Genomic DNA, 24,984 nt, shown 5'->3' with positions numbered 1-24,984 from the left:
AAAAAAAAATTGTTATTTTTCAAATTATTGTGTTTTGATCAAATTATATTGTTATTATGAAAAACTATACATATATTGTTTCTCAAAACCATATTTTTCAAAAGTTTTTCAAAAACTTTGCCCATTAGGATTGTTTTAGAGAATCTTGAAATATTGAGGACTCATTTGAGTTTTGGGATTAATTGAATTGCATACACTTGTTTTAAAATTGCAGGTTATTATATCTATTCCGATTTTCTTCACCATGTCAAATCCTAAACGTCCTAGGTCTTCATCTAGTCGTTCTAGTCGTCAACCAAATCCACCTCAAAATCCTCCTTCTATTCCAATTTCTAATCCCAATCCCACTGATCCTAACTTGACTATCCAAAATTCGTGTTTCAATCATCCTGGGTCTAGAAATCACCGATATTGGTATTATCAGTATTTCGATTCTTACAAAATCCGGGAAGAACGTATTCCTTCTCGTCAAGCTATGTTAGCTATCAATTTTAAATATCTTCCCATTTTACAAGAATGGAAATTTGATAAACTATTTGATCTTGAACCCATCGTTTACCATCAACTTGTTCGTATATTCTACTCTAATGCCGTATGTGTTAAAAACCAAGCTGAAACCGAAACCATAGGAATTCGTTCCTACCTTCTAGGACAATTCTTATATATTGACCCGGCATATATAGCCAATACTTTTGGATTAGATAATGATGGTATTTCGAATGAAAAACAAATCTTAGGTTCTCGTTATAAAAGAAGGGATAGTGCGAGTGTCTTAGACCTACATGAGCGTTTTCTTCATCTAATGATTTCTTGGTGGTTTCGACCATCCGGAGGTCGTTATTCTACTCTTAGAGCTTTGGATCTTTGGTGGTTACATTGTTTTGAAAACCGTATTAAAATTAACCTACCTCAGATTATTTTTGCTGAAATTGTTGAAACCGTAAATCTTGTTCCTAACAAGAAACACTGTTCATCTCTAGTTTACGGTTGCTTTTTGAGTAATCTGTTTTCCAAAGCTGGGCTTAGAGTCGGTCTAGATGCCGTTTTTCCTCTTAAGAAACAAATAAATCTTCTTTCCTTAACGAGAGCGGGATGGGTAAAGGACAAAGAAACCGGTGAATGGGTTCGTTCTTCTACTCCGGGAGCTAGTTCTTCACAAGCTCCACCCGAAGCTGACGAAGATCCCGAGTTTGAACAATTAATGAGGGATATTGATGAAGTTGAAGAAGAACCTGATCAGCCCGAAGAGCAGCCCGAGGAGCAAGCACAACAAACGCATCAAATGCCTCCATATTTTCAATCCTTTATGGAGACATTCGATTACCGATACGCTACCATGGACTCGCGTTTTTCCTCTATAGAGTCTCATTTATCCACAATGGGAGCTCAACAATTAGAGATTCTTCGGGAGATGCGTGCAAACAATGAATCAACCAACGCTCGTATCAATGAACTCACACACGAGATGGCCGCTATGCGAGCCCGTTTTCCTCCTACCGATCCGGATGCTTGATTTTATGTTTAGCTTTAAAACTTTGAACAAAATGAATATTGTTTCAACATTTTGATATGTTTGATTTTGTGGATTGTTGGATTTTGGATATATGAATGGTGTGAACTTATATGTTTGGTGTGTTTTATTCATTTTTGCATCATTTACATTATCATTAGCAATATGACCAATTTTGCCATATCACATTATTTATGAATATTGATTTATGAAACTAATGGCTAACCTCTCTTTTGATTATGATCTTAGCAGCTTAAGCTTATAATTAATAAATCAATTGGCTAAATGATTTACAAAACCTTGTTTTACAATGTCTTTTTGATTTAACAAAAAGGGGGAGAAGAATAAGTGTTAAAGTAAGGGGGAGTAATTAGTAATTTCTAATTTTAATTTTCTAAACTTGATTTCAAAAATCTTAAAATTACTAAAATGTTTTGTTATATCAAAAAGGGGGAGATTGTTGAAACATTTTAATATTTCGATATAACAAATTAAGTTAAATGGATTTTAAGATTTTCCAAATGATTTTCTAAGTATATTCGATATAACTATTCGAATATCAAAACATTACTCCAAATATTTCAAAAATCATTTTTGATCCTTACTTAAGTGTAAAATTAAGTTTTAATCATAAAACAATTTCAAAATATTTTACAAAGTATTTCGAACCAATTCAAAGCCAAAAATTCCAGAATACTCAGAGGGAACCGATTCCCCCCCATAGGAGGAACCGATTCCCCCCTGAATGGTTTGGCTCCGAGATTTCCAGAATGCTCGGAGGGAACCGATTCCCCCCAAGGGGGTACCGATTCCCCCCTGTTCAACGGTCGAAATATTTGAATTTTACACTTAGGGAACCGATTCCCTATGAGAGGGAACCGATTCCCCCCACTGTCCAAGCTGTTTTATTAAATGTTTTCACACTAAAACGGCTATAATATCTTCTCTAATTATCCCCAACGTTCAGAAGTGATCCAAGGTGTATTTAAGCAAGCTTAGAAGCCATTGATCAAAAACAAGAAACATCAAGCAACTAGAATCAAGAGAGAATCAAAGAGAAAGCATCAAACCTCAAGTTTGAGCATTTCAAGCCCATTTTCATTCAATATTCATTTTGCTTTCAAGAACACTTTTTGTGCTCAATTGTATTCATCTTTGAGTGTTCTTTTCTTTGTTCTAGAATTGTGCAAACATCTTACCTTGTGAGGTTTTCTTGTAAGTTTGCAAATTTGTAATCTTCTCTTTGAGAAAAGAGTGTTCTCAAGAGTTGAGGTATACTCTTGAGGGAATTGTAAGGTTATCTCTTTGGCCTCAAAAGAAAGAACAAATTAGTGAATTTGTTGGAAAATCCTTAGTGTGGATAGCTAAGGTAGTGGACGTAGACTTTGTTTGAGAAAGTCGAACCACTGTAAATCGCTGTGCAATTGCTTTCAATTTTCTGCAAAAGCTTCCACAAAATTTTTATTGCCAATTCACCCCCCTCTTGGCCAATTTCGTCCTTCGATTAACTCAACATTATCATCTTCTTGCATGACTGCCACCTCTTGGTTTCTATTGTTTCTCCCTCCATTTGTAGTGGATCCCTTTCTTCCATTAAGTGCAACACAGTTCTTGCACTGATGCCCCGGTTTATACTTATCGCCACACTTAAAACATAGGTTGTTTTATCTTCGATACTCAAGTAAATTGGTTCCTGGTTGCTGGTTAGATAGGGGTTTAGGTGAATGAGAGCTAGAAGATGGTTTTGGAAATGTTTGTAGGTTTAGGTAGGGTGGGTTTCAAAAGTCAACTCTTTGCCTACTATTTTCATATTCTAATGAAAGCTCATAAAGCTTAGCCTGCTTGCTAGCTTCAGATATGCTATGTGGATTTAAAGCTTTCACCCTATGTTTAGGTTCCTCTTTCAAGCCACTAAGGAACATAGAGGCAAAATTCTTCCCACAATATAGGGTTTTGGATCAACATATAAGTTTGTAATTCTTCAAATCGGTCTTGATACTCGTCCACTGTGCCTCGTTGTACCAATTTATTGAACTCCTCGTTGATATCAGGATAATACCTATCATTGAACCTATGAGACAGATCAGATTCAAATTCATGACATTGAACATGATGTTTCTGTAATATGTAGCCATCAAACCAAGTTTCTACCGTACCTTGTAGATACATAGATGTTACTTCCACTCTTTGCTTATCATGAATGCCAGTTAAGTAGAAGTACTTCTGACATTTTTGTAACCAACCTCTAGGATTTATTACATAAAAAAAGGTAGGTCGACTTTAGGTTTATACGTCATCGAATAAGTGTTGGTAAAAGATCCTGTGACTTTTTTCTTCTTCCTCAAATCCACTAATATTTTGTTTCCAGCTATTATGTTCCCCCATTTGATTCTCTAATCCCAAATTGTGTTGGGTGTTTTGCATCTCATCAGGCTTTAATTTCAAAATACCAGGTTTGCGTGCAACCTACTCTCCAAGGTAGTGATTCTTTCATTTTGTCTTTCCCACCATTTAGGAGGATTGTACTCAGTTGATGCTTGCTTAACTAATGTTGTGAGTTCCTCGATTTGTTTCTGAAGTGCAGAAATTTCCGAGGATCCTGTCATAGTTTGATTTTTCCTTGGCATACCCAAAGTTTCTTGTCAGGATTAATGGCTCTAGATACCAATTTGTGATGGTTTGAGATTAAGAGAAGAGAAAAAAATGAGAGAAAAGAGAGCAAGAGAAAGGATTACAGAAAAAAGTTTCTTCATTCATTCAAAATGTAAAGTAAAATTGATTTCCTCGGTACATGGTATTATTTAACTACAATTGTACTAGATTCTCCAGATGGCTAACATCTTAACTATCTATACAGGTGGCTAAAGGATTGGGCTTGGATGCTTCGACCCGTTTCTTTCTTCACTTATCATTAATCCTTCCCGTGCTTCCCACGTGATTTTTCTTAATTGCATTTCCTTCCAAAATCTACAATTCCGAGTCTGAAATCCCTAACCCTTCTTTCGTGATCCCCTTTTCTTGATCTTCGCAATCTCCATCTTCTCCTCCAACCATTATACATGCATGGAGTGAAACATACAAGAAAACAACCCATCATGCATGGAGTGAAACATATAAAGAATATTGTTTTCTGATACACGATATTACATAAGGTAAAGATACGTCCTACATAAAAGATAATTTTTTATTTGGATTATATGAGAAAACACAAATAACAAAACATATCTTCCAAAAAATAATTAAATTTAATCATTTAATATTTTTAATATTTTTTTAATTGATATGATTTTAAGTCATCAATATTTTTATTCTTCTAATGTTTTAATAAAAAAATATTTCATAATTTTAATTCATTCAATTAATTAGTGTTTACATAATTTCTATTGAAATAATTGGTAATAAAATAATTATTTTTTTAATAAACTTTTGGTAAGATAAATACTTGAAAAATTATGTTATTTGAATAAAAATGTGACTTTTTTTATTATAATTATTAAGATTAGTATTTATAATAAAAGCAAAAAAAAAATCAATTCACAGATAACCTCTACGTGAATCAATTTTCACTAGTATCACCATGTACTGATGAAGTAAATTAGTTCATTGATGTGTTTGAATTATATGGTGATAGATGATAATTTGTGAAGAATACAGCTAGGACTGTATTTGATTAACAATCTTATCACTCAATGAAATTGATGAAATTTTGAAAAATGACATAGTTGAATAGGATGTCGGTAATTGGAATGGATTAGGTAATACTAGTGGAGGGGCACTCTTCAATCAATACCGATACACATATAACATTCGTGGCGTCTGATAATACTCATGTTTACAGACATTATATTAGACTTAATGGGTCTGATGGCATCAATAGTATTTGTTGTGGCATGAGCAACTGCTGATGAAGATTGAGTAGGAAGAATTTTTTCTTCTTTGAATTTCTCTTTCCTGATTAATTAGGGATTTATGGTACAATTTTTAAAATTTTTAATGGTGACGTGATGTTATTTTATAATAATATAGTAATATTACTGTTAATTTTTAATAATAAAATATTTAAATTAAATTAAATCTAAATATTAAATATTAAATATAATAAGATCTTAAAAATTAAAATTTAATTATTAAACCAAAATAAATGATAAAATCACATCGTATGTAAGTATACAGCTTTACTTTATACGGCACCTTGTATCAAAAATTAAATGTAATTTCTTTAATTTAATTTGATTTATCTAAATAATTAAAAACGCTATTATTTAGATAATTTTACCTCCCTCCCTCTAGTTTATAGGTACCAAACTAGGCTAGCCTACAACCCTACATGGGCTAGTGTTACAGTATTGCAGCCTAAGCCTATGAAGAGTTAATGACTCCATCCTAACCCCATGGATGCATGGTTGATGGGCAAAATGAGTGGAATAATCAATGCGGATAATTTATTATGATAGGGCAATTCAAAGTTTATTTTAGCATCTATGAAAAAAAGCACTCATTTAAGAATCATCATAGATTCTTATGACATTTCTCTTTCAAGTATTGGTCCCCTTGTTTTGAAGGGTCCATTTTGAACCATTTCTTTCATGTATTATTAATTAAATCAACCTCAGCTAAATGCTCTTACATCAAGGGGGGGAAAACATTGTTAATGCCTAGCTTTTGCTGTTCTTGTTTCTGGTGTGCATTGCAGGGTTAATTCTCACAGGTTTGCTTCAAAAACATTCAATAAATCAAACAATTCTTGACTAATACATGTTTTTTTTTCTTTCATCAAATACTTTGTTTCGTAGCGTTTCTCTCTCTCTCTCTTTCTAGCTCCCTCGATTCAAGAAAATGGGAAACATAGCTGAAAGTGACATTGCTTTGCTATACTTGTTTGTGACAGTAAAACGTTTTGAGAGACTGATAAGGTTTTCTGTATTGTGCAGCTTGACATAATGATTTTGCCGCTGGAACATCATATCAGAACCCCATTTCCCTCCTTTTATTTTTTATTTCAAATCCTTTTTTGTCCAACAATGTTGATTTTTCACCCATGAAATTATACATATTTTGGATTAAAATGGAACTGATGGTTGCGGCAGAACAAACAACTTGGTGAATCCGAATGTAGAGGTGTGTGATTATATTTGCTTTCCCAAAGGAAAAGCAACATATTAGGTAAAGAGTACTTGTTGCTTTGCATATTAGTTGTTTTGGGTTCCAAGGAACCAAAACCCAACCATTTTTTCATGAGTGAGTCTAAATATATATCAAACAATCTATTAAACTCACCAATTTTAGTGTAATCATTATGTTTTTTTTAATTTTTTATTAAAATTTTCTTATCATTATATAATCATTATGTCCTTTTTTATAATTAAGTAATAATTATTTATTTTTAAATTTTTTGATACCTTTTTTACTTATTTAATTATACATACATATATAATTTTATATTTTATGTTTTTAAGTCAATAACTGTGTCAAATTATTTTAAAAGCTTCGATGTTTAAATAATTTTATATTTATGTTGCACATATTGAGAAATTTTAATATAAATTTAGACGTTATAGAAGGATACTTTAGAAATACAATATTTTATTTAATTTTTATATTTCCTCTTCAAAATATAAAATCTATTAGTTAGTTTAAAATAATGATTTATCTATATGAATATTTTAAATATTTAAAAGTATATTGAAATAATATTAAATTTTATTAGTGTTGGGTGGGAGGCGCATGTTGAGATTACAAAACATGGGATAAAGAAGTATTAAAGAAGATGACAATAAGACAAGTGGGGACTCACATCTGATTCCCCTCTCAATCATCGAAAATGGTAAGTCAGGTGCTGTGCAAGTGAGTTGACTTGGTAGATTTAGTAGTTACTTTTTTCATACTAGTTAGCGTTGATATGATGTGTATTCAATACTAATATGTTGGGGATCTATGGTACATAAAATCATGAAAATACTGCAACAACAATAAAACCTACCAATCTGGTTAACTAGTAGGGGGCATTACACAGACTGTAAGTTGGTTTAGAGCTGTATATTAACAATGGCTAGAACCCCAATCTCTTTCTAGGTAAAACAATGGCTACTGTCACTTTTTTTATACTCTTTCGTTTTCTCTGTCACTGTCGTTTCTTCAGTCAACCGACCGAACAAAGCATCATTATGTAATGACAATGTCTCCTGGGAGTCCTGACTATTTGCTGATTGAAAATGCACCACTCTTCGGTTCTAATCCAAATATACGATGAGACACATATCATACTTTTTAACACACTTTTTGTAGTAGCCTGCCAGGCACTAAAATAATTCGAGTACAAGTTTAGGTTAACAAAGATTACTTTAAGTGCACCTTGCACCCTTTTTCAAGGCTTAATTTATGAGAAGATAAAAACCTTTTCTCACACCAGATTTATAAGGAAGCTGAGGGTGACGTTTGTACTTCTTTTTTCACTATTACTTGATAATTTGAGGTTTAAATCCTTTGTCAACATATAATAGTTTCATTTCATGGGCAAGATTACTCTAATAATGTCTTAAAGAATTGTTCACGTAGGGAGTAAAAATATATTTTTTTCAACTAAGATATTTGTTACGCTACTTGTTAGAATCATCTAGATCACATAATTTATGGAAGACATTTGGATCACCCGACGACTTTTGGAGTGCCACCAGCTATCCAGACTATCGTGCATGCACATGAAGAAGACGTCTTGCACTCCAGACAACTTCGAGAATTCACCATGTGTTTCATGACCCTACTAAAAAAATTAATTTTTCTTGCACTATATATGACCCAGATTTTTTTTTCCAACGCAGTGATGAAATTTTTTATTTTTATTTTCAGAAGTTAAAGATTCTCCCACTAACTAGACTCAAGAAGAATGCATGATAGGTAGATGAAAATACATTTGACATTATCAAACCATTAATAAACCCAATGTACATACCTAACCAAGGTGACCAAAATTGACGTGCCTTAAATTCATACTCATCAATTGTAATCCTTAGGTTCCAGTTCGACCACGTGATTGTATGTGACACCTATTTTCAGTCACAGATTGGTTGCTATCACTTCTCTCAATAATACATAATCCAAAAAGTTTTGCGTATTTTGTATGTGCTCATCTATATATATAAGGTAGCTAATAAACAGCCAATCAGTGTCACTGTAGGCTTGTCGTTATAGTAAAAATAACAAAACTGGAAGAACATACAGGGTAATCTATCGTCCTTTTTACCTAACAAAATGTTATGTTTAGATAGATGAGTAAAAGCAAATTAATTATTGTACAATTAAAATGAAAACGCCAAATGCAACAGCTAGCTAGCTTGACGCTACGTTTATCGTTATGCAGCTTTTGTTTCTTAATAAAATTGAAGGAACAAAGAAGAAATGAAAATGGGATTAATGGTGTTTTTTTTTTCTATTTCAAGAGAATACTATGGAATATGTGATTGAAATTAACAGCCCCCAAAGTCTGTAACCGAGAAAGAGGAAGCTTTATCGGGCATGTTTCCAGCATGGCGTAGACCTAGAGTGAGAGATACATCACCAGCCGTGCTTCCGAACCTTATGAGAGTTGAACCGATCTCAGCGTTACCAGTGTTGGTGGTCCCATAATCTGCTGCAACAATGCTGCTGCCACGATGGCATGTGTCATCAACGCCAGCTAAAAACCTTTGGTGGATATCCGAGTCATGATGGGTTGTGGTGGCGAAAGGCTGGGAGACAAGTGGCGCCACCTCCGTTGCAGTGACGTGGGTGGCTTGGTGTTGCGAGAAGCATTGTTTACTGATTGCGACGAGAGAAGAAGGGTCGTTTTCCATGGAATTGATTTCGGATCTTTTGCCTGCTGGTACCGTCATTGTTGAAGCCGTAAGTGGCGGTGTTGATGAGCCACCAGCCTCGCCTGCAGTGGTTGTCGAAGGCGTTGATGTCTGTGAAATATTGTTGCTGTCCATGGGGTTCCTTTCTTTATTATCTCCCTCTTCTTCATTAGACTCTTGCTGATACATCTCTTCCACCATGGGTTTCCACAACCGAACCCTGGCATTTATGAACCAATTTGAAACCTGCAAAAATAAAAAGCATACATTTTCATTACATTACACCACATGCATTTAAATTCCCATGTTTAAAAGATTGATACACATTACATGCAAAACATGCATATTATAAATTATGGAATGTTAAAGTTGTACATTATGAACCAGTCCAAAAACAAAACACAGAAAGGGGACTCCAGGAAACAATTAAGTAAATAATTAAGACTGTTCTGAGCTAGCTATTATAATATCTTTACTCACATGTTGCTCCATGATGTCTATTCCTTACAGAAAGCTCCAAAGAGCAGTGATGATCAGAGGAGGAGGACTCCATTTATGACCTACAATCACTACTGACTTACAAATTAAAAGAGACGTGGGACTAGAATTAGGTGTTTGTCTTTCCATGCAAACTAAAATACTGCAAAAATAAATAGCCTAACTTACTAAGAATTACCCCCCCTAACACTCAACCATCTTATTAGATTCTAGTTATTAGTAGTATTAACTATGAACAAACTCTTCAAATTGTATATGACGTAATATATATATATATATATGGTGTATTTATGAAGTTTATGATGTGGTTGGAGGGTGTCATACTGATTTTTTGATGTGAGAGAGAAAAGCACACAGAGAGAGAGAGCGACAAACTTTCATGTCTCATCTATTTCTGTACTTTGTCTTTGCCTTTTAAATATTATCTGCTATGTTTCTTCCCCATTCAGTATTTATGGTTTTCCTTCCAGAAATCATAATGTATGTCCTTCGAATTAAGAATCATAAGTAACGTATTTTTTAAATTATTTTCTAACTGGAACAATATAAAACTATCCTTTTTTCTCCTAGAAAAACACGAGAAATAAAACCCAAATCCATGCAAGTTCTTCTGAACTTACTGATGGTTCATTAATCATTCATAAGGGTTTGTTTATTTTTTTCCTCATTTTCTTATAAATGTAGTTTTTCTTTCTTTCTTTCTTTTTTTTAACAAATATGTGTGTGGTTTGTTTAATAATGTGTCGTGAAAGTGAGAGAGAAGACCAACCTGATTTCTCGATAAACCTGTCTGTCGAGCCAACAGATGCTTATCTGCATCGCTTGGGTACCTGGGAAAGAGACCAGAAAATGACATCAGAGTCATTGCCTAAAACCGTGTAAAGTGACACCAATCTTTATGTACCGCCATAGATGCAATTGAACCTTTCTTTATTTACCATGCATGGGCGTGAGAATCTAATAGAAAGAAAGATCATCACACAGCAGCATCAGCAGTTTTTGCAGAAGTATAGAGGACGACAGAAACTTTCAACATCTCTCTCATTATTATTTACATGCATATACTAGTTCTTCATTAACAACAAAAAGGAAAAGAAAAGAAAATATTAGACAGTGAAAAAAAAGGGTTAAGCAGGCGTGTCATCCGTGATAAGACGCTTTAATAAAGTTCTTTTTAAATAACGAAAGAAAATGAATGTTTTTAACAGCTTTATGGCTGACGAGACATGAATCCCAAGGACACTGCATTACTGTATTCTCTGAACACAAACCAGAAAGTATGACAAAGTAGGAAACCAGAACTTGAATTTTGTGAGGCTAATAAAATGTCATTATGTCATACACTTATTAATATGATAGCCTGTTTTTCAACCTGTCAGCTTCCTTTTGCTAAATGTATTTAATATTCACTGAATTAAGAAAGATGCAGATTCTATTGCTAGGGCAGTGTCAGATAATATAGGTAAACGTAAACGTACGGGTGGAGAAAATGTTCGAAAAGCCAGGCCCTCAAAATGTTGACAGATCTTTCAGGCAGTCCCCTTTGGGGTCTCCAAGCTTCATGCTCCATCATACCCATTTGATGGATCGCTCTTTGTTGTCTTAAGCTGTGTTCCAACATCCTTAGCCTCGGTGTCTCTCCTTTGGTTATGCCGGATGTTCCATCTTTTTCACCCAACACCTCACAGCTATGCTTCAGTTGTCCGGATATGGCATCTTTCAAGCACCTAAAATGCCTCGACATTGCCTTCTGAGCCAGGGCTGTGTAAGGCACCGCTGCACCAAACCCCATCACTAGATCAAATGAGTTCACCACCATTTGCATTTGTTCACAGTAATAGTTGTACCTCCGGTCCACCTGCTCAAACCAGATCATTTTATTTTTACATTTTTGTTAATCACAGTTCACGATGAAATAGTAACAAAAATGACATGACATTGGAGGAGAAGAGAACGGCAAGTTCCAATTTGAGAATTTTACAACGCCCAAAAAATCATTTTGACATAACTTAGTTGCTGTTTAAGGAAACCCCCAAAAGAATAAATGCATAAATCAAAGATTGCTATAGGGTGAAAGAAAGAACAAAGAATATCCTACACTTTCTTTCTCCCATTATAGCTTGGGTGCCTAAACAGAAACAAATATAGAAAAAAGAAAGCGAAAATGAGACTGAGTCAACCGAGTTATAATATATTCAATGGCTTTCATTGCAATATTATTATTTGCAATTGCTTAATAATTAGTTTCGTATGTAATATGGTAGGTTAATAGTCAACTTCAGTATCAGAAGGAACGTCGCACCAGCATAATAGTCACCAAAGTATAGCCCCAGATTTTTTTAATAGAAAAATCAAAGTGAGAAAGGCTTAATCAAACTGTACCAACTAGATCCTATTGAGTAGCAGACTGCACCAGCCGGCTTTGCTCTATCTGGGTTTTCTTTATTTGAAAAAATAATTGCTTAAAGAAAGATTATTGGGTCATTGACTCTTGAAAGATAGAGAAGAAAAGAGATTAGATTACATGCCTCATCAAGCATGGATAAAAGTTTGACCTTCCGTCTTTGATGTTCAATTCTATCAGCAGCTGATAAAGGAGGGAGATCCTTTTTTGATGAAGAACCGTCGTCGCCGATACTACCCGGATTAGAACTAGGATTTGTGTTGTTTCTGCCGAGAGTTTTCTTCTTCAACTGGCCTCTTCCCACGCTACAGAATTCTTCTAACAATTCTTGAGCGGCTTTAACGTACTTTGAATTCCTCAACACATTGACCATTCCTAACGAGGAGCCGTACCCACCATGAACCTGGTGGTTTTGTCCTACACCAACTTGCAAATGCAGTGGCTGATGATGATGATGGCTACCCAAATGCTTGTACTGAAACTGAGGGGTAGCAGTAGCAGAAGGGCCTCCTTGGTTATAGTACAGTAACCCGACATCTCCCATCCTCAATTCTTCGGCTTTGGCGGCTTCCAAGTGTTGCAAAGATGATAAAGATAGTGAAAGGCCTTGTCCTTCTACAACTGTACCTCCGATTTCACTTGGGTTACCTCCTTCATGGGAACTATCGGGAACCCAGGTGTACTGAGGTGGAAAATTCCCTCCAGGACCTGATACATTAAACCCTTGAAGAGAAGTTGATGGAGGAGGAGGAGATGGTGACCTTGGCTGTGGATTCATCAGGAAAAGATGCATGGAAGCTGCCGAGTCGGCATTCATGCTTGGTGGTAACTGCTGTTGAGATAAACTGTCACGGTTATTGTGGCTTTTCGATTCACCTAACTGTCCCAAACCCCCAACAACAACACCTTGCCTGTTGCTGTACCACTCGTTGGTATTAGCCGGTGGCCTTTGTCCTCGAAAATTAGCCTGTAGAGGCTGGTCTAATAACTCAGACGAGGAGGCGGTGGCAGCCACGCCCGATGGGAAATAGAACATTTCCGATGATAACATGCCCGGTGTTTCGTATACAGGAAGAGCATTTGATTCTTCCTCTTCGATCCCTACTAATGGCTGAGGTGGTGGCTCAAAGTCTTGAACTCTCAGTTTATCTCTCCGGATCTGTTGTGCCAAGTCAAGTTGCTGCTGCTGCTGCTCTTGGTGGCTAATGGCCGCTGATCTCTCGAAGCCATTAGAGAAGCCGAAGATGCCAGCTGCTTGGTGGTGGTAATCTTGGGACATAGAATTTCGTAGAATTTTTACTACTCTTGAATTGGAATTTAATGGCTAGCCTTAGAGAAACAATCGCTACTCACATACCAATACCTTCTTCTTCATGATCTCTGAAGCAACACCCTTCTCTCACCTTTTTCCCTGCTATAAAACGGATCCATAAGTTAACTCACAAATTAAAAAAAAAAAATCAAAACAATACCCATCTTGAAAAGCAGTGCTATTATTCATCATAAAAAGAAAGACGACCAAAAAGAAGATCGGAATTCTCTCAGTTAAGTGAAGGAAAAAGTAAAGTTAAGGAAATGGGTTTTTGTTCATTAATCTTTTCGAATTTGTTGTAACCCTTTTTATCATTTTCAGCTCTGGGTACATGTAAAAAATATTAAGCAATCTGTGTGTGAGAGAGAGTATGTTTGTAGGCAGAAGACCGCAGACCTTGCTAAGAGTTGCAGAGAATGAAAGCCTGTAAAGCCTTTAGACATCGTTGTCTCTTCTATGGTGTAATTGAAAGCTTCTTCAATTCCCTCTTTCTTTTCCTTTCTCTTTTTCTCAGTATATTTCTGTGCTTTCCCTCTCTGTCTCTCCTCTCTTTCTCTCCTTTTGCAGCAGTCACCCCTTCTCTTATTTAGTTTTCCTAATCAAAAGCTGAATTATGAAGCAAAATAATTATATATAAAAAAACAAAATGGGATGAGAACATCAAGGAATACACTTCGTAATTTAATTAATTAAACTATGATGTGAAAATTTTATAAAATATATGTGAAAAATATTTAATTTTATAATTTTATCTTAATTTTTTTCTATTTTTAACTATCAGATAATAGAAAAACAAAAACCAAAGACTTGCGTTGTAATTTATTATTTATTAAATTACCAAGATAACCCTATCTAGAAATTTTAGATTTGAGTTTTATATTCTGGTTTAAAATCATCCCGCACAAGTTGGAATTTTCTAAAAAAAATATATAGAAATAAATTATTGTTTGTTTCATGGTCCATGGAGAAAACAAATAAAAAAATATTTTTTTTATTTTTTAATAGATGGAAATTAATTTTGAATAATTAATAAAATTACTGTCATTTAAAAAAAGACGTCCTTTGGAAACCAACGCAAACTACCAAATAAAATAAAGTTAAGGTCAGTACACAGTCATTTCAATGATCCAAACTACCACCATCCTTCTACACGTTCAAATGACCAAAATACTCTAGCCAATCATTGTATATATTAATCAATAGCAATAGTTGGTAAGGGCAGAAAGGCCTTTCACAATTTCTTTGCATTAATTATAAAAATAAAAACTAAACGTGGCCAAGCTATGATGAAGAACAAAAATTTGAACATTTCTTATTACTGGAATTTTGAAGAAAAAAATTAACACAATGGCTAAGATCGTACTTGAAATTTTATAATCAATGTTTTATAAAATTTGTTATTAACCCACCATTTCTTATTAAAGTTAAGAAGAGTAAATTATACCATTCATCATTTAATTATATTGTCACTCTCATTTTAGTCACCGAAATTTTAAAATTTTCAATTACGTCACTCAACTTTGAACATTAATTTTTTTTTATCACTCTATTATTTTCTTTCTTTGGGTTGAAATGCAATTTTTTTTATTTTGAACTTCCATGTAGACATTAATTAATATTTTTAATAGTATTTTTAATATTTTTTTAATTTCCCATTGTTATCACTTATTTTCCCGTTCTCGTTCCTCTAAAACAGAATCTAAAAGATATTTATCGTGTCCAAAGTTCACTCTTTGTTCTCAACGAAATTTTTGTTGAATGCAGCCTTGGTGAGGGCAGATAACCGATGAGATGAAGATGGGGAACCAGCACGAAAAGGATAAAAAGAATCACGATGAAGAAACAATTGGAATCAGAGAAGTGTCCTTTCTTTTTTAAATTTCTATTTCTTTTTGGTTTGAGTTTTGATTCGAGTTATTGTGGCTTTTAGTTTGGTTTATTCGAGATCTGAATTGAGGATAGAAAATGGAGAAAAAAAGCGTTCATTTAGTATCTATATCAACACGAATGTTGACCATAAAAGCATGGTGACATACAACGATGATGGTATCAATGTTAGATCTATGGAGTTTAGGGTATTTCATGATTAAACGGACACCATATTCACGTTTAGAATGGTTAGATGAGTTCGATGAGAAATTTTGGGAGTCATCAGCCTTCGACGATGGTGACCGACACTGGTTAAAATGACGGCTGTTATGTTAATTGGAATCTAGGTTCTTAGGTTGAGGAAAGAAAAAAAGAGAAAAGAAGATAAATAAGAAGAAAGAAGGAAAGAGGAGAAAATAAAAGAAAAAGGAAAATAACTTTTTATTTATACCAAAATGATGTTGTTTTGATCTAAATTTGATTTTCTATAGGGATCCAAAACTATGTTGTTTTGAAGTAAATTGTCATGTCAGAACGCCGTTAATTATTTAACGACAGAGTGACCAAAACATTAATAATTCAAAATTCAGTGATTAAATTAACTTTTTAAACTTTTATGACCAAATTAAGAGTGAAAAGATGATGGAATGATAAATGGTGTAGTTTACCCATATATAAAAAGTGTATGCCAGATATAAAATTTAATTTAAATTTAATATTTTAAATATATAAAATAGTATCCTATCAAACAAATATTAATAACAAATGGTGTCATTTTATTTTGATTTATATTAAATTAAAAGTAATCTTTTAAAATTTGAGTGACAACTTTTTTATTTTAATTTTTTTTTAGAAATTTTAAATTTGAATTGTCGATGTATTAGTCAACGACATCTAAAAATATTTTTGGGATGAACACATAATATTACTAATATAAAAATTTTACATGAAGAAATTATTATACAAAAATTTTAGGGTGAGTACAATTAATAAAACATATAATTAAGTAAAAATTAAATTTTAAAATATATACTTATTCACTTTGTCGAAACGATTTTTAAACGAGTGGGGGAGCGAGATTTTGGAAAACCGCGTCATTTTTAATTGTTCTCTTTACGATTGAATTTTAATTAAAAACAATGCGATTTTAGAAAACCTCTCGTTGCGAAAAATTAGAAATTCCTTTACGATAAAAATATAAGGTTCGAGGAGTCGCCACCAATATTTGATTAGGGTGTGATTGGGCACCCAAAAAACATTGTCATTTTAAATAAAAATTAATTTTAATTAAAACGACAAATTTACGGTCTACGTTACCAAAATCCAAGTTCGGGAGTCGGTTACGCGTGGGGAAGGATTAGCACCCCCACAACGCCCTAAATCGGTACCTAGTCGATTAATTAATTTCTTTGCACCGAATTTCACAAGTTCAAATTTGATTTGATTAATGATCCCTTTAAACGACAAACATGCAAATTTGCAACATTCAAAGCAACAAAATAGATTTAATTTAAAATTACCAAGTCGTTAGAAAGATAAAGAATATTCGATTATTTAAAAATATCGAGACCAGATCTTTAGTTCAGTTCTAACGACCTTTTCTCGAAAAGTTTAAATAGTCGAATATTTCCTTTTCTTTCGCTCCCAAATTTTACAGTGATATATCCAAATTTAATTAGACGTTACTGACGGGATACCATTTTAATTTAAAATCGTCAAAACAACTTTCCTGTAAGTTAAGGAAAGCCATTCTGATAATTTTAGATTAAAAGGGCATTACCCTTAATTCCGATTATGTGATTAGATCGAGTCATGCACATGAGGCTAAACATGCATAAAAACTACACCTAAATATACAAACACTAACAACATGCTCGGAATGTGATATTTCAATAAAGATCACATACATATTTAAAATATATATATATATATATATACTCTATACATAGCTATACTTAATGAACAAAGATGGCCTAAACACAACCAACGAAAACATAGCATAACAAATTATAAAATTTCAGAAAATAATTATATTTAAATTAAACTTTAATATACTACTTATGAATAAAATACAAATTAAGGTAGAAATGCTAGCATTATACCGTACTGAATACTAAGAACTGAAATGGAACAATTCTCATTACAAGGGACTAAAAACAAAATAAAACAAAACACGCTCAAGACTAAAATGCAACATACAAAAAGGTGGATGTCAAATGTTTAAGACAACAAAGATTTAAATACAACAAAACATAGGACTAAAATACAAAGAAACTAAATCACAGGATCTTTTCATAACATTTTCATTTCTGGACAGTCCAAACATGATATAACCAAAATATTACATAGGATCAAAATGCAAGTTTCTAAAACTATGCATCCAATGTAAAAACAACAATAAAATCGGCCTAGCAGGATTCGGGACGAACGTGTAAACCGCTGGAAATTTAAGGCCAAAATCAGAAAACAGCAAAGTCACTTTGGGACCAAATCGGAATGGACTTAACCTCTATGGGCCCTGAACGAGATTAACCCCTCCCTCAAAACACGAGATATTTTTCCCACGATAACAAAACGCCGTCGTTTCAACACTACCCAAAGCTACGTCGTTTTGACGTATTAATATAGTGGAAATCAGGGTAAATTTCCTAACCTAAACTCATTTCCCTCTCCATCCAGAAGATACATCCCCTCGCCGTTCTCTGCCTCTCCCATATCCTCTCTGCTCTCCCGTCTCTCAACCCTAAACGAGACAGAAGGCCACCGCGGCCTCCGTCGTTCAACGGCTCCGATGGGGAGCCACACAAGCCCCGACGATAACTCGAAGCAGACCTCTACCTAAAACCGAACCTTAACCCGAGACATAGCTCTCAAAACCCGCTGCTAACCAAACGAACCCGAGCCTCGTTACCCGGTTGAACTATGACCAAACATGTACTGAACCCTTCAAATCCCTAAAGCCCGAGACTTAAAACCGACATGCATGACTCGAAATCAACGGGAGGCGAAAGGTTTTATCTTCTCACAGACGGGGTATGGATTCCTAGTGACGTAAGCTACTGGATCGGAAGGGTAAGTCTCTTTCGCTTTCGTTTTGTTCTCTGGTTGTTGATGAATGATCTTCTGGATATTTCCCTTTTTTTCGTTGCGTTGATGGCTAAAATGGTTGGTTTCTCTTTTTGTTATTTTTGGTTTCGTATCTGATTCGTAATGGTCCACTCTCGGGTTCTCTCCCTGATGCGTGTTTTCTGCTTTCCCCTCTTCAAATCCTCTCCTTCCAGCCGTTTTCTTTCTGGTTATTTCTAGTAGATATTTTCTCTTTTTTTCTATGCCTTCTGCTCTGCTTCTTGTTTGGTGCGTTTGCAGGTCACGGGCGCAAGCTGGTCACGGGGGTGGTCGATAGTTCTGGGAGTTCCTCCCGGTTGATCTGCACGATGGCTCGGTATTCACGGAGAGCTGTGAGCCGTTGGATTGTGAATTCAGATCCAACGGTGAGGGCTCAGCTGCGCATAGAGATGGTGAAAGGAAACCCTAATGGATCTAGGGTTTCCTCAAACGGGCCACAATTCTTGGGCTCCCACTTTGGTTCAGTTTCATTTATTGGGTCAACGGGCTCTTCATCAATTGGACTTGCTGTAATTGATTTTAACAATTTTGGCCTGTAAAATAAAATGATTACTTGGTGAATCCATGTACCATATTTATTTATGTATATATATATATATGATCACACGCATAACCACATAGATAAATAGACAATCACTATATAATTAAACACACCCATACAACTAATAAACTAATAATAGTATAAATAAATAAACATATGCAAAACTTGGTAATAATAACTAATTAGTATTATGAGAACCCCAGACAAAAACGGGTGTCCACAGCTGCCCCTCTTTGCTCATTCTTGTGTTAACAAGAATAGGGCAAAGATAAAGAAGACAACGCGTTTTTGTCTAATTTCGTCTTTGCTTTGAAACTTGATAAGGGATTTGCTCCACTCCTTCTCCAGGGTAGGTGAGACTTGAAAAACCTTCTGTCAACGGGTTCGTTCCCTCTTCCTTCATGGAGTATAGAACTTGAGCAATCATTTGCAAACGAGTTCGCTCCCTCTTTCTCTAGGGAGTATAGAACTCAAACATCTTCTTCTTACGGGTTCGCTCCCTCTTTCTTTCAGGAAGTATAGAACTCGAACATCTTCAAACGGTTCGCTCCCTCTTTCTTTCAGGAAGTATAGAACTCGAATATCTTCTTCAAACAGGTTCGTTCCCTCTTTATCTAGGGAGTATGGAACTCGAATAATCTTCTGCAAATGGGTTCGCTCCCTCTTTCTCTAGGGAGTATAGAACTCGAACATCTTCTTCTTACGGGTTCGTTCCCTCTTTATCTAGGGAGTATGGAACTCGAACATCTTTAAACGGGTTCGCTCCCTCTTTCTGTAGGGAGTATAGAACTCGAACATCTTCTTCTTACGGGTTTGTTCCCTCTTTATCTAGGGAGTATGGAACTCGAACATCTTCTAACAGGTTCGCTCCCTCTTTCTTTAGGGAGTATAGAACTCGAAAATCTTCAAACGTGTATGCTCCCTATTTCTTTAGAGAGTATAAGACCCACAATCTTCAACGATCGCGTCTGCCTCCTATTTCTTCAGAGAGTATAAGACCCACAATCTTCAACAATCGTGTCTGCTCCCTATTTCTTCAGAGAGTATGAGACTCGAACAATCTTCAACAATCGTTGGGAAACCTGTAAATATTTAAGTCATCATGCAATGTCATGATCCTATTCATGCCTAAAATGTATGCAATTTAATCCACTTTCTTCTTCGAAAGAATACTATCCCCTTTGATTTCAGTGGAACTCGGTTTCGCTTTGGGCATAGAGCATTTCACCAGTTCACCCCAGTTGATACTCTCAATACTATAACTTTTGGCTTGACAAGACTTTGACTTCTTTCTTTCTTGAGGCCTGCCAGTACCCCTGACCAATCTTCTTGATAAATGACAACATCCTTGGGTCATCTATTAATGGCTGTGACTTTCTATGAATTCCAAAGTTTTATCTTTTCCCAACCATACAAGCTTATGGGTAAAACCATTGCTAGCTTCAGAATACATGCATTTCCAGAACCTTTTGCATAATAATACAAAATGATCTCATGTACCACCAGTTAAGCTACGCGTTTTAACTTTCTCAAGATTAGATGCTTGTAAAAGGGAAATTAAGAAGGGAAAATATCTCTTTATTTATATAAATGGCGAAGAATTTTTAGGCAACTACATGACAAACTTTTAATCGGAAAAGAACAAAAGGATAGGTGTCTTCAAATATCAATAACACAAATGCTTTTGAACTGGCACGCCGTCAGAATGACTCGAGTGTAGCTTCTGTCAAAAGGACCTCCAAAATGGTGATGACACCTAAGAGTGCGAAACTCTTTCTGAGCCCCAAAATCTCCCATTATTGGATGCCATAAACCAATATTGAATCTCACGTGCATTCAATTCCTCCTCTGGTTGTCCTCATCGAGACTCATTGATCTTTGGTCTCAACCCCAATGGCCATCGTCGTTACCCATGTCAGGAGCTCTTCCTACTTCCAAAAACAATTCAGATTATCCACCATGCACGAACTCTGAATTTAAAACTCAAGTCGCCCTTTGCGGGTTTTCGACTCGAGACCTCCTTTGGTTTCAAGACGCCCTTTTCGAGTTTTCATCTTGAACCCTTCTTTTTTCCATTTTTTCATTTTTTTTATTTTTTTATTTTTTTTCATTTTCACTCATTTTTTCTTCTTCTTTTTTCTTCAAGCAAAATACTTCTTAACTGCGTCAGAATTCACTGGATGAGGTAATTCAGACCCATCCATCTCAGTTAAGACCAGAGCTCCCCCAGAAAAAACTTTCTTGACAACATAGGGTCCTTCCCATTTGGGCATCCATTTCCCTCGGAAATCTTTTTGAATGGGCAATATCCTCCTGAGAGCCAAATCTCCTTCGTGGATTTCTCGAGGGCGAACCTTCTTATCATGTGCTCGTATCATCCGCTTCTGGTATATCTGACCGTGACAAATAGCCTTCAATCTCTTTTCTTCAATCAGATTCAATTGATCATATCTGGCCTGTACCCATTCTGCCTCATTTAGCTTCACCTCTGATAAAACCCGGAGCGAGGGAATTTCCACTTCAATAGGGAGGACAGCTTCCATCCCATAAACTAGAGAAAACGGAGTTGCCCCAGTAGACGTTCGTACAGAAGTCCGATAGGCAAACAGAGCAAATGGCAACTTCTCATGCCAATCTTTATAAGTTTCAGTCATCTTCTCTATAAGCCTCTTAATATTCTTATTAGCCGCCTCCACTGCCCCATTCATCTTTGGGCGATAAACCGTGGAATTATGATGCTTTATTTTGAATTGCTCACATACAGATTTCATCATCTTGTTGTTTAAGTTCAACGCATTGTCAGAGATAATTCTCTCTGGTAAGCCATATCGGCAGATGATTTCTTTCTTCAAGAACCTACATATCGTCGACTGGGTAACACTTGCATAGGAAGCTGCTTCTACCCACTTGGTGAAGTAATCTATTGCTACCAGAATAAAGCGATGACCATTTGACGCTTTTGGAAAAATTTGCCCAATAACATCCATGCCCCACATAGAAAACGGCCACGGAGCTGTCATCACATGCAACGGATGAGGAGGGGTGTGCATTCTATCCCCATAAATCTGACACTTGTGACATTTTCGGGCATAATTGATGCAATCAGTCTCCATAGTTGACCAATAATACCCAAATCCCATAATTTGTCTGGCCATTACATGCCCATTAGCATGGGTGCCACATATTCCTTCATGTACTTCTTCAAGAATCATTTTCGCTTCTTTATTGTCCACACACCTTAATAAGACCTGATCCATGCTTTTCTTATACAAGATCTCACCATTAAGCACATACCCTGCTGCCATTCTTCTAATGGTCCTTTTGTCATTCTCAGTTGCCTGTTCGGGGTAACTTTGATATCTTATATACTGGAGGATATCATAGTACCAAGGTCCTTCATCATCTTCTTCTTCAATGTCAAAGCAGTGGGCTGGATATTCATAAGCCTTCATCTCAATAGGCATCATATTTGAATGCTCGTTCATCTTAAAGGCCGCTGCCAAAGTAGCCAAGGCATCCGCCATTTGATTTTCTTCTCTGGGGAGGTAATTGAAAGTCACTTCTTCAAATTCTTCAATAAGTCCCAGAACTAATTTGCGATATTCCACAAGTTTGGGATCTTTGGTTTCCCATTCACCTCTGAGTTGGTAAATTACCAAAGCTGAATCCCCATATACCTTCAGCATTTTTGCTTTGAGTTCAATAGCTGCTCTAAGACCCATAACACAAGCCTCATATTCCGCCATATTGTTTGTACAATCAAAATTGAGCCGACTGGTAAAAGGATAATGCTCTTCACTTGGTGAGACCAAGATTGCCCCAATCCCATGCCCCAAGGCGTTTGAAGCACCATCAAAGTTCATCTTCCAGTATTTACCGGCAAGAGCAATTGTTTCTTCCTCCGAGATAGCCATTAAATCCTCATCCGGGAAATCGAAATTCAACTGTTCATATTCTTCTGAAGCCCTACTCGCAATGAATTCTGCTATGGCGCTCCCTTTAACTGCTTTCTGGCTTACATACTGGATATCAAATTCGGACAACAGGATTTGCCAACGGGCTAACCTTCCGGACAATGCAGGTACCCCCATTAGATACTTTAAAGGGTCCAGCTTAGATATGAGCCAGGTAGTATGATACAACATATACTGTCTAAGTCTTCTGGTAGCCCATACTAAAGCGCAACACAATTTTTCAATTGGTGAGTATCTGGCCTCACACTCAGTGAACTTCTTACTGAGATAGTAGATAGCCCTCTCCCTCTTCTCAGTTTGATCATGTTGCCCCAACACACATCCCATTGAATTGTCATAAACGGACAAGTAAAGAATTAAAGGCTTTCCTGGGATAGGTGGCGCTAGGATCGGAGTATTCGAAAGATATCTCTTTACTGCCTCAAAAGCCTCTCGGCAATCTTCACTCCATTCTCCTGAATCATTCTTACGAAGAAGGCGGAATATGGGATCACATCTTTCGGTCAGCTGTGAGATAAACCGAGCGATGTAATTTAATCTCCCCAAAAATCCTCGAACCTCTTTCTGTGTTCTTGGGGCTGGCAAATCTTGAATGGCTTTTACTTTATCGGGATCTATTTCGATTCCCTTTCGGCTCACTACGAATCCCAACAGTTTTCCCGATGTCACCCCAAAAGTACACTTATTTGGGTTAAGTTTTAGTTGGCACTTCTTTAATCTTTGAAAGAGCTTCCTCAAACTCTCGACATGTTCCTCCTCCGTCTTGGCTTTGACAATCATATCATCGACATAGACTTCAATTTCTTTATGCATCATGTCATGAAACAACGTCACCATGGCCCTCTGATAGGTTGCCCCTGCATTCTTTAATCCAAATGGCATGACTTTATAGCAAAACGTCCCCCACATAGTGATAAACGTTGTTTTCTCCATGTCTTCAGGGTACATTTTAATTTGATTATAGCCGGAGAAACCATCCATAAATGAGAATAAGGAATTTCCAGCAGTATTGTCCACTAACGTGTCTATATGTGGCAAAGGAAAATTATCCTTTGGACTAGCTCTATTCAGATCTCTATAGTCGACACACATTCGTACTTTCCCATCCTTCTTTGGTACTGGGACAATATTTGCTACCCACTCAGGATATTTGGCCACTGTGAGAAACCCAGCATCAAATTGTTTCTTCACTTCTTCTTTAATCTTGAGCAGCATCTCGGGTCTCATTCTTCTCAGTTTCTGTTGTACGGGCTTGCAATCAGGCTTTATTGGTAATTTATGGACAACCAATTCTGTATCCAGCCCTGGCATGTCCTCGTATGACCAAGCAAATACATCCTTGAACTCTTGAAGTAATTCTATCAAGCTTTGCCTCCCTTCAGTAGACAGGGTGGTACCAATCTTTATTTCTTTTCTATCCTCATCTGTACCCAGGTTCAAGATCTCTGTAAGCTCTTCGTGAGGCAGGATCTGCTCATCTTCCTGTTCCACCATCTTTAGTAATTCTGAGGGTGGTTCACATCCCTCATCATCATCACAACCTTCGATTTCCCCTTGACATATGGGCATCTCGAAATCAATCTCCGGGTCAGAGTCATTAGCATTCGTATTATTGATATCTGAGTTCCTGAAAGGATAACGAAAAAGAAGATATATATACATATATACATATATACATATGGGAGAATCTTTTCCCATATAAACAAATAGGAAGAAATAATATATGTGTATATTCAAACAAAAATGCATGAGGAAATGTTTGCCATTTGGGAATTAACAAAACACATCTTTTATTGAAAGCAAGTAAAAACACACAACTTAACCCTTTACATCAAATCACCTACTGTCCCAGGGTATGAACAATAGGGAAGAGTTCTAGTGTATTACTCTGCAAAAGATTTGTAAACTACAGGCAATTCCT

General features: G+C 35.8%; 1 protein-coding gene across 2 annotated transcripts; it reads right to left on the bottom strand.

Moving 5' to 3' along the window:
* Positions 1–8,834: 8,834 nt before the first annotated feature.
* LOC120118967 (BEL1-like homeodomain protein 4) lies at positions 8,835–14,104 on the bottom strand. 2 transcript variants are annotated; one of them, XM_039138877.1, is made up of 5 exons: positions 13,950–14,104; positions 12,366–13,655; positions 11,316–11,695; positions 10,607–10,667; positions 8,835–9,585 (listed from the first exon to the last, which is right to left on the bottom strand). In XM_039138877.1, exons 2-5 carry the CDS (start codon positions 13,518–13,520, stop codon positions 8,974–8,976), a joined length of 2,208 nt encoding a protein of 735 aa, XP_038994808.1. In that variant the 5' UTR covers positions 13,521–13,655; positions 13,950–14,104; the 3' UTR covers positions 8,835–8,973. The 2 variants fall into 2 exon arrangements, with proteins under 2 accessions (XP_038994808.1, XP_038994809.1); XM_039138878.1 differs by having other exon boundaries at positions 12,366–13,652.
* Positions 14,105–24,984: the final 10,880 nt, after the last annotated feature.

Source organism: Hibiscus syriacus, unplaced genomic scaffold, assembly GCF_006381635.1.
Source record: "Hibiscus syriacus cultivar Baekdansim isolate YM2019G1 unplaced genomic scaffold, ASM638163v2 tig00110330_pilon, whole genome shotgun sequence".
NCBI lineage: Eukaryota > Viridiplantae > Streptophyta > Magnoliopsida > Malvales > Malvaceae > Hibiscus > Hibiscus syriacus.
This window is presented reverse-complemented; position numbering and strand designations above follow the sequence as displayed.